Consider the following 11,319-nt stretch of genomic DNA (forward strand, 5'->3'; position numbering starts at 1 on the left):
AATGACTAAATTAACAGACAAATTAATTTTTAAGTTGCTAAAAAGAAATGAGCACAACCTCTTATGTTTAGAGGAAGAAGGCTCTAGGTTCTAAGTGGGTGAGAACTTGTTTGGGGAAGCTTATTCCAGTTTTAATTTTGATCCCAAATTTTTTTTTTCTTTTCTGAATGGTTTTAACTGTATAGTTATCTTTCTTTTTTGTTCAAAGAAATTCAAGCCTACAAAACAGTTAGCAGGGCATAGGGGAGATAAATGGGAACTTAGGGGAAGTGAATAATTCTCACATTCTTTTGTTCCAGATTTTAATGAGAGTAAAAAAGAAAACAAAAAACAGAAAAGTCTCCATAGGCTGCCTATCCAGTCTTCCATTATGCTGCCACTTTATAAAGCCCCCCGCCCCCAGGTTCAATCTCAAAATCGTCCAAATTGATGGCACTTTTGTCCCAGGAATATAATTGCCATTATGGTCATATGCTACACTTGGAAAAACAAAAAAGGATGAATCAATGTTTTAGAGACTAACATGAGGATAGCTTACCTTCCTAAGAGCCATTGTTTTGAGTATATTTACAGAAGAGCAGATCCAGTCTTCCCTAATTCTTCCCCACAACCTACCCTTGGGGCCACACTTTGTGAAGCATTATGCAGAGCCACCCCAAGACCCAGCAACCAAGGCCATGCACCACTTAACTCTTTCCAGAGGTTTCTTGGCTCTTCTCTGGACTCCATATATAGCACTGTCCACTGCTGATAAAGCCACCCAGGAATTTGACTCAGTTGCCATATTAAGAGATACATGTTGGCTTGGAGAATATGATGCATCTGCACTTGGAGACAGATGAACCTAAAAGATCATTTGAAAAAGAAAAGACAAGGTTATTTGCATGAGACAAAACTTCACAAGTAGTTATATTTATAGTCTCCTTTATTCAGAAGAAAATTTGATTGTGACTCATAATTTGTGGCTTACCTGGAGCTGATTGCCACACTTTTCTTCGATATTTAACCAGACTGAATCAGACACCAACTCTGCTGTCTGCTCTCCTGTGACGATGTAATAGACCAGGAGACGGGCTGAAGGAACCATGTTTTGTGTCACTGGAATGTTTATGTTTTGATAGGATGAATCTGGAAGTTTCTCTCTTGTGCCAAAGTGGACAATTTTGCCCTTAGATAAAATCTAAAAATAAACAGCAGTAGTGACCATGTTAAAAAACAAAAGTTTTGCTTTCAGTATGGAGCTTGGAGACGGAGTAGAAAGTATGTTAAAGAGAAAGAAAGGTTCCTGGTTAACAGGAACCAGGAAAGGTCAGGAACCTTTCCGTTTACTTAATTCTTTTCTTTCTCACAAGTCAGTTGGATAGGAATATTACGCCCACTGTGTAGATAGATAAAGGGACTGGGGCTTGGGAATTAACTAAATGTCATACTGATTTTAGCTCAAAATCACATAACTAGGAAATCAGAGAGCTAAGAGTTGATCCCAAATCTATTTAAAGTCATCATGCTGTCACTAAAATCTCTTTTGTTTTATTGATTGAAACAAAATAGATGCATGAATAGAGTGCATCTTATTTGGGAATTAAGGTTTTTTTTTAATTAAAACATTTTTTTCTTTTAATGTTTATTTATTTTTGGGAAAAAGAGAGAGACAGTGCAAGTAGGGGAGGGGCAAAGAGAGGGAGGGAGACAGAATTTGAAACAGGCACCAGGCTCTGAGCTATCAACACAGAGCCTGATGCTGGGCTGGAACTCGGGAACGGTGAGATCATGACCTAGGCCGAAGTTGGATGCTTAACCAACTGAGCCACTCAGGTGCCCTTTTTTAAAAATTTTTTAATGTTATTTATTTTTGAGAGAGAGAGACAGAGTACAAGCAGTGGAGGGGCAGAGAGAGGGGGAAACACAGAATCCCAAGCAGACTACAAGCTCTGAGCTGTCAGCACAGAGCCTGATGTGGGGTCCAAACCCATAAGCCGTGAGATCATGACCTGAGCCAAAGTCGAAGCCTTAATCAACTGAACCACCCAGGTACCCCTGGGAATTAAGTTTTAAAGCCAGAGATTAGGTTCTGTATTGGAGACATGGTTAAAAAACAAGTTACAAACCACATGAACCCAAAATGTCCCCAAACTTAAATTGTCCTCAAACTTAAATAGACTGCATATGTGGTTTTGGTACATAGTTCCTAAACAGGTCCCATAATTCTTCATCCATCAATATGATCTGTGTTCCTCATTTATTTTTTTAAACTTCTTTCTCAAAAATGTTGAAAAAGCTATCACCACCTGTTTGGCCTGGCCACTGGAATAATTCATTCCATTTCTTTGGCAATGTGAGGAAGCCCTTAAGATTTCCCCCACCTTCTGTCCTAGGTTTCACCTATAGGCTTGATTGGCCACCTTTGTTTAATATAAGGGATGTAATAGGGATGTTGCTAAAGGGTAGAATTGGGGTAGATATCATATGACTCAACTCTTAAGAGCAGGATTTGAGTCTCCCTTTTATGCCAATGAAATGCACATATTTGAAATAGGTTTAGGCCTGTAATCTTTGGCCATGAAATAGAGCAGAGGTAATGTGAAAATTTAATCAGTCTCTGTGGAGTAATCAGGCTCTCTTAGGCAAAGGGCGTATCAGATAAGGAGTCAGAGGTTCCCAGTTCAAATAAAAAAAATATTCCTCTTTCAAGCTGAGTGACCATGGTGAGCGTTTTAACCTCTCTGTTCCTCAGTTTCCTCCTCTGGGAAATGGTCATGAAAATCATGACCCATCTCAAAGGTTTTTGAAAAAACTGATTATCAAATTGAATTATGTCCTTGAAAGTACCTTGTACAAACAAATATAAGGGGTCATTCTAATGTTCCTCTGTAAGCAAAGAGAAATGTTCAAGGTGGGGGAATAGATAGTTTTAAATCTATCATTCCTGTACTTACCAAGTAATTATAGTGAGATATTTTGTTAATATATGGACTTCTGGGGGTAACAATAATATTCAGATATTCTCCCACAAGCAAAGGTTTATAGTTTCCAGTCCAGTCAATATAAAGGTAACTTTGGCTGAGAGATGAATATGCTATTGCTTGGTAAACTTTGCCAGCTTGATTTTCTTCTGGAAGAGCTGGGTCATCAGTCTTGACCTGAAAAGGGAAATTTCAAAAAAGACATGTGGACTGTGATGAAATATTTTTTATGAAACATACCTTGTAAATTTCTTTCTTTGCTTTATAAATTTCTAACTTTCACAACACCAGATGCTAAAGAGGAAAAAAAAAAAAAAACCTCCACTACTCCAATGTTTGTACAGCTGTGATATCAAGTAACTTTACAAAGACTATGGACAATAATTGGAATAATATGGGGTTATGAGCTATGGTGGGAAAGTCTGGTGAAGAGGAGAGGCAAAGATGCTTCTGGAACAAATATTGGCACCTTTCCTGAAATGTCATGGAAAGTTGGGGACTCCTCTTCCCATGGGTTAGCAGGGATTGGGGGTAAGAGAAGGGTGGTAAGAGGAGGCCTTGAGGACTGGGGACAGGAGTGAACATTGCACAGACTTTCTGGTCCAGTTTCATTGTAAAGGAGCAGCACGGAAGTGTACTTATAAATATGGAATGGGGCAGAAATGATATCATGGCTAATAACCCCTTTGATAGCAAAGGGGTTATTAGCTCACACTCTGGAGTGAGCTATGCATTGGTTTGCATCCCAGAGCCACCATTTATTAACTCTGGATAAGTTAATCACAAGAGAGGTTAGAAGCCTATATTTCCACAGCTGCAAAATGGCAAAAATAATATTCTCTAATTCATAGAGCTGACTAACTGGGTATTAAATGTGTTCAACAGAAAGCTCTTAGCATTTCCTAAGTGCTTAGTAGATGATAGTGAATGTATGCATGTCACTGTCATTAATGTGCATTAACTAATCATTTATGGGGCGGTGGGGAGGGGGGCGGATTGGGAACTTATACATTAGTTGCTGAGAGAGAAACCTGTTAACTGAGCTCTAAAGTAGAGTGGCTCATGCAGCTAGGAAAAAGGGAGACTTCCATGTGTGACTCCTTTGTGTCCCTGAAAAAAGATAAGAAGTGGGGGTGAGGGAGAGAATGTTTCTACCACTGACTTCCACTGCTATACTTATTCCGAAGCTATACCTATCCTAATAAAGTCTTGCTAATGTAAGAGAAAATCATTAATTCCCAAATAGAAAATGATAGATTTATCTTCCTCAAGAACCAGGCAATGGATTAGCATATTGCCTCTGGTGCCTTCCCCCCACCCCCCCCCCCCTTTGAATGCAAAATTGCGGATCTGTTCTCTGGACTCATGTTTAAAATCTGCTGCATCTGTTCTGCACACTAGCCAAAACACACAGTCAAAAAGCACACATTGTCCCAGAAAGTCCAACAGGAGAATTCAGCTCACGTTAAACTCCAACATCCTTGCTCCAGATGGAAGATTAACCATAAACGAAGCTACTCCATCACTGGAACGTGTTACACTTTTCTTCGACTCCAAGTTAGACATCTCTTGGTTTACATCGACCGTTTGTGCGCTCAGGGTCACCGGGACCCCTCCTACCAATTGGTCAAATGAATCCTTAACCTGCACCTGTTTGCCAGAACAGTCCAGATCCATTTCAGCAGCTCATCACTTTTTTTTTTAAAGCGGAACAATTCTGAAATAATTTTTCTTCTTCCCCACCAAAGTATAAATTATTCACATTTAACTCAGTAGAGAGAGGCATGGCCTTAGATTATAGAACGGCCTAATTCTATTTAGATACTTTAAGCACATACAAAACTTGCTTTAGCTTGGTAAATCTTTCTCTCTTAAAAGCCAGTGACCCACAGTGAATATTAAGTAACACATTTTAATTATACTAAAGTTGAGTTTTAATAGCAACACATTTCCAAAGAATAAAAAAGTAAAACACTCTGTTCTAGCTTTCTAAGTTAAGAACAGGGAACAAAAATTTTCATCTTAAAAATGATTATTTTTTTATATTATAAATTATAACATGTACTATATATAGTGAAATATAAAATACTAAATAAAATATAATTAGAAAGTCAAATGAACACATTAACGCTATACTACCAATATTTTAAAAAGGAAAAGTAGAGGGAGGAGAGAAAATAGTAAAAAGGAAGGAGGAAGCAAAGAGAGAGAGAGAGAGAAAGAGAGAAACAGAGAAGCAAGAACAGAAAGAGCCAAAATGGAAAGCATGGCGAATAACACAGAGAGAGGTGAGACAGGTGTATGCAAAGACCACAGGGGCAGACTGAAAAGCACAGAAATGCAAACTCAGATAAGACACATGGGAAGTAGAAAATGGGGAGAGAAAGGGGTTTTATTTTCAAGGAGTGATATTTCTGTTTTAAGGCTTTTGAAGAACATGCCACCAAATAATTTTAAATGTTAGCATTATTTTTACTTTTTAAAAATTTTTACTTTTTATTTATTTTTGGGAGAGAGAGAGAGAGAGAGAGAGAGGACGGACATGAGCAGGGGAGGAGCAGAGAGAGGAAGACACAGAATGTGAAGCAGGCTCCAGGTTCCAGGCTCTGAGCTGTCAATACAGAGCCTGGCGTGGGTTTTGAACTCACGGACTCTGATGAGATCATGACCTGAGGTAAAGTCAAACGCTGAGTCACCCAGGCGCCCCAAACGTTGGCATTTTTTTTTAACTATAAACTTACGGTGTTTTATTTACATATAACTTAATGTAATGCTTTTTAAGGGAATGCCTAGCACAGGCTACCTGACTACTTGCTAAATACCGGCACTTGCCCTACAGGCTAAAATCACTCTGAGGCTGAAGCTGGCCAGCAGTTTCCCACCTCCTTTTGCATCTTAAGGAGCAGGTTTTACAAATGAATTCCCTCTGTGATTCCCTTCTCCAGCTTCCCTCCCCTGTTTGCCATCCCCATGCTCTCTGTAAACAGAAAAAGAGAACCATATTCAGCAATCTTCCCTCCTTCATCTACCTTGATAGAATACGGAATCCCGGGCTTCATGAAAAGAGGAGTAGCAACCAAATTCAGTTTGTAGGGAGAGAGGACATATTTGATGCCAGGAATTTCTGCCTCTTCAGAAAATCCACCTAAAGAAATGACATGCATCACGTTGACCTTTTTTAAGAATATGCCAATCCTTACGGGGATCTGTTTGACCTGTATATGTCTCCACAGACTTATTCACTTACTTGCTCCATTCCTGCACTCATTCATTTATCAGTAGTCTTGGTTCAAAGGGGGTAGTGCAGAGAAAAGTTTAGACCTCAGGTGTTTTCCAAAGCCTTATATCCAAGGCTTGTGCAAGGAGAGCTACAGGGTTGGACTGGGGAGGAAGGTGAGGAAGGGCCACCACTTTTTCTCAGTGGCCTGAGTTTCAGTTGAATATGTACAAGGGATTATGGAGAGAGGGAAAGGACTAGGCACTGAGCTTTGCAGGGATTCACCTGTAGAGCACAGGGATATGGAGAGATATGGAGAGGAAAACAGAAAAAGAGTGCCTGAGGTAGAGGGAGCCCTGAGAGTCCACTGGCAGGGGCCCAATAACATACAAAGCTCCAGTATCCCCAAAGTCCTTTCCAATATTACATCCGTAACACCCATATGCATATCCTATACTTCGGCCAACTGGATAATCAGCCAGATAATCTCAAAGATCAAGTCTTGCCTGCTACCTGTGGTATGTCCTCTCTATGGATGGTGTCCCACTTCTCCCCATCTACCATCCCTGCCTCAAAACCCTACTTATCCTTCAAGACTGATTACATTCAGGGTGCTATACTTGGTTGCTCAGCAATCATCTAGGAGCTCACCTACCTCTGAAGGTCAGTAGCATTAAGTACTTTGCCTAGAGGGCAAATAGAATTCCTGCTTATAACAGAATTCTTCGTTTACCTGTCTTACAGCCGATGCTAGTTTGTAAGCCACTTGAATGCTGGGATTACACACATTCATATTTGTAAGCCTGTATGTTTAGCAACACTCTTTGAATATCTCATAAATGTAGCTTAAACTGAATTTATTTGAAATAAATTGAGAAAAAATAAAAGTAAAAAACAAACATTAAAATAATGTCGAAAGTAATATCCTGGGCAAGGAGTATCATTCTCCAACATCTATCAACCATTTGATAAATACAAGGTACTCAATAACTGGATAATTATCGCCATTCTTCATTCTACTACCCTTCAAGGACAAATACAAAGAGGCGGAAGGGGCCTTAGGGACCATGTGGTCTAACTCTCATTTCACCACAAAAAGGAGGGGCTAGTGTGGTTACATAACTTGTTCAAGTTAGTTTGGAGGTTTAATACAAACCTGAAAATATAAAGAACATCAGTAATCAAGATGCCAGAAGTAAGACAAATTGACCGAATTTGGAGTAATATTTAATGACTATTACAAACCACTGGAGTCGGGGTTGAGAGCACAAAATACTTTTAAGGATGCTAGGAAAGTAATAAGTAGAAAGAAGGAGGAGGAGGAGGAAAAGGAGAAGAGGGAGCAGGAGAGGAAGAGGGAGGGAGGGAGGAGAAAAAAAGATAGAGGGGAAGGGGGAGGAGGGGGCTAATACCTTATATGGTATTCACTAGCTGACAGGTATTATTTTACGTGCTTTGCATATATTGACTCTCTGATCCTCACCACAACCCTATATGTATGCTATTATTGTACCCATTTTAAAACCATTATCTCTGATTTTAGATAGAATTCTTGAATATTACAGCTGAGAGGGGCTTTAGGTGGTATATTCGTTGTACGGATAAGGAGACTAAATGATAATGCAGTATCTTCCATTTGCATAGCATTTTATCACACATTTGTACATACCTAATGTCATTTAGATTTTTATTCTTACCAGGTGAGAACATTGGGGTGCTACATGTTCAAGTCACATAGCCTGCTAGGCTACTCAAGATGTCAACTGGGCAGTGCTATCCCATTTTTGCACATGGGGTGATAGAGACCCAATGATAGAGTGGCAGAGCTCTACTCTAATCTGTTTTTAATGATATGAAAAGGAATATTTAGCTATGGAAGAAAATAAAATATGAAAGAATTTTAGAAATTATTTATACTTTTAATATGCTGTCTAAATATTATTCAAGGAAAAAAAAAACTTACCTGTAGACTCTATGACTGTGACACCAATATAAAGGTACTTGTTGTTTAAATCTTCCAGACTTTCATAGGACAGTTCCTTGGTTGCCATTTTAGAGTTAAATGTGACTTGAGCAATTCCATTGATCAACTTTTTGAAAAGGGAAAATGAAAGAGGTATTTCAGAGAAGAAAGAGGTATTTTAGAGAAAATGAAAGAGGTATTTTCAGAAAGAGGTATTTCGGTTTGTTGGGGCACCTGGGTGGCTCAGTCAGTAAAGCGTCCGACATCAGAGAAGGGAAAAATTAACAAAATCTGCCTTTATTACCTTCTAAATAGAAGGCAACTATCAGAGGAGTAGTTTATTGTCACCAGTAGAGTCAATGATTGAGTCTACAGTTGAGCCCAGAATACTATTTTCTAACTTAGTTTGGGTAGATGTATAGGAAGAGTCTTAAACACTATATGGTTCAACAAGGTTGGTTGTTCAACAACAACCTGGTTTTTTGTTTTTTATACTAGCTGACACAGATTCCTTCTTCTAATCTTTGAGTTGTCACCCATGTTTCTGGGCCTGCTTTTAGTTCACTTTTGCTCCTGAGAGTTTGTTGGGTTCTATGATATTTAATTTGGACTTCACTGCGTACACATGGAAACACTAACTTAAAAACACCCAATGGGTAAAGGGACATAGAGTTAAGTCATATCATATTATTTAATTATTAACCACAACAGTGAAATAGATGTTGCCTTATTTTTCTTCTAAAATCCAGTAGCTTGAGGCCAGGGACTTTTGTCTTATTTACCTTCAAATCTCAGTGTCCAGCATAAAATCTTACATTAAAAAGAGGTGTCTGATTTATAACTTGAATAAATAGAACTCTTTGGAAAACTATAGGCTAAATACAAACCACAAGATGATACAAACCACAAGAATATACAAGAATCAGTAGAATGTATACAAGAATATACAAGAATCAGTAGAATGACATGAGCCCTTATCATCTGAGGTATAGTGTCAAGAACACTGAACAAGGGATAAGGGGACCAGGGCTCTAGTCTGAGCTCCGGCAACCACTAGCCCTTGACCATGAACAAATAACTTCCCAATGAGTTCATTCACTCAGAAATATTCATAGAGCACCTGTCATTTGCCAGGAACCAGGTTGGCTCTGGGCATATAATGGGAACAATTCAGACCCACAAAGGGTTCAGTGTAGAGGATGAGAGAGAAGCAAGTAAACCATTGCAGTAAAGAAGGGCTTCTCAGTCTCAGCCCTGTTGACATTATGGACAGGATAACTTGTTGTTAGGGCTGCTCTGCACATTGTGGGAATTTGGCAACATGCTGGCCTCTACTCACTAAACGCCAGTAGTACCCCCCTCCTTCCCAGCTGTGACAACCACAAATGTTTTCTGGACATTGCCAAATGTGCCCTTGGGGGTAAACGATGTCTCTGGTTGAGAACACTGTAATAAAGTACAAAACGTACTCCAGTAAGGGAGGCTCGAGAGCTGGCAGGGGCAGCCAACCTAATTTACGGGAGTCAGGGAAGACTTCTCAGAGAAAGGGTGTTAACACTGAGACTTAAAGAGTAGGAAGGGATTAGCCAGGCCACAAAGAGGCAGAAGCCACAAAGGGACAGAGCATTCCCAGGCAGGAGCGGCACTGCAAACACCTGGAGGCAAGAGAGACTAGTGAGAGTTCCAGGAACTAGTGACCCGAATAGGAGAGAGGGAAAGGGGAAAGAGCAGGAGACAGGCTGGTGAGGGAGGCTGATGTCACGCAAAGTGGACTTCATCCTGAGGCTCAGGAGAAGCCAAGAGAGCATTTTAGCTTCGACTTGCACACCTGTGTAAAATGGGGGGTTGGACTCGATGATTTGGAAGTGACTTTTCTCCAGCCTTTGTGATGCATCTTTAGGTACAAGTGAACGCACGTGTCTTAACATCTTACCATTGTGTTTTGCATGGCTTCTTGCATCATTTCTTTTTGATCATCTTTTAAGTCGTCTCTTATTCCGAAAGTGACATAAACTTCAGCCTCATTGACGACTTTATTATAAAAATATCTGCCAAACAATAATGCCATAGAATTGTTTTGCTAACATGGTTACAATAATAAAATTCAGATCAAATGTAACAACTCGAAATTACATAAAGCACTCGATACACTTTAAAGTGTCTTCCATCCCCTATTATATCTCATCCTCATAAAGCTGTAATAATAAAGCCGAAGTGCGGATTTTTATGACTCTGTGCTAGATGAAAAAAACGGATCTTGCTTGAGGAGATCAAAAGACCTCAGGTCCGGGATCAGGAAACACTGCTTCCTTGATGATTTTGGTATCAGTGAAGCACTGTGCCCTACCTTCTTTGACACCTTTGGAAGCAGCACGCTCAATCTCATTGTTAGAGGAGATAAGTTCTTTTTTAACATTCTAACTTTGTATTTCCTTTTTTTAGTTTAGAACTAAAGAGAGGCTAAAGGAAACTTGCTGCATAGAAAACAATACTATAAAAAAAAAAACAAAAAAAAACAAACAAAAAAAACAATACTATAGCTAGAGTTAACCTCCCTTATCCGTGGTCTGCACACGTAAAGTAAGTTCCTCCATTAAAAGAAGTCAGTTTGTTGGGGTGCCTGGGTGGCTGAGTCAGTTAAGCGTCCGACATCAGCTCAGGTCATGATATCGCAGTTCATGGGTTCAAGCCCCACATAGGGTTCTGTGCTAACAGCTCGGAGCCTGCAGCCTGCTGTGGATTCCACGTTTCCCTCTCTCTCTGCCCCTCCCCAGCTCGTACCGTGTCTCTCTGTCCCTCAAAAATAAATAAAACATTAAAAAAAATAAACTACAAGAAGTCACTTTGTTAATTCTCTGTCAGATGAGTCTTTATGTTGGTTTAGACTAAGTAACACTCTATTTTAGGAATAAATGCTACTAAGAAAGGCAGTGTAGGATAGGGTTGAAAGGCCTGAACCCTGAAACCAGACAGACCATGGGACTTCCTAGCTGTGAGATCTTGGGCAAATTACTTAACATTCATGTACCTCTGTTTCTTCATTTGTAATATGGGGACAGAAATAGTAACTATCTCATAGCGATTTCATAAAGATTAAGTAAGCTAATATATACAGAGTACTTAGAAAGATGCCCAACACATATAGTTATGCAAATTGGTTATTGTTACTAATAATG

General features: G+C 39.5%; 1 protein-coding gene across 1 annotated transcript in view; it reads right to left on the minus strand.

The window, feature by feature from the left end:
* The window catches only part of LOC132662999 (complement C5), an 85,016-nt gene that overhangs the window by 52,624 nt on the left and 21,073 nt on the right, over window positions 1-11,319 (minus strand). The window contains exons 8-14 of the mRNA XM_060608840.3: window positions 10,077-10,191; window positions 8,144-8,270; window positions 5,993-6,108; window positions 4,428-4,613; window positions 2,937-3,140; window positions 971-1,180; window positions 692-844 (exon numbers count right to left, since the gene is read on the minus strand). Coding sequence (XP_060464823.3) covers window positions 692-844; window positions 971-1,180; window positions 2,937-3,140; window positions 4,428-4,613; window positions 5,993-6,108; window positions 8,144-8,270; window positions 10,077-10,191 — 1,111 coding nt within the window. The remainder of the gene's footprint in view (window positions 1-691; window positions 845-970; window positions 1,181-2,936; window positions 3,141-4,427; window positions 4,614-5,992; window positions 6,109-8,143; window positions 8,271-10,076; window positions 10,192-11,319) is intronic.

The sequence above is a fragment of the Panthera onca genome, chromosome D4, assembly GCF_046562875.1.
Source record: "Panthera onca isolate mPanOnc1 chromosome D4, mPanOnc1 haplotype 2, whole genome shotgun sequence".
In the NCBI taxonomy this organism is placed as follows: domain Eukaryota; kingdom Metazoa; phylum Chordata; class Mammalia; order Carnivora; family Felidae; genus Panthera; species Panthera onca.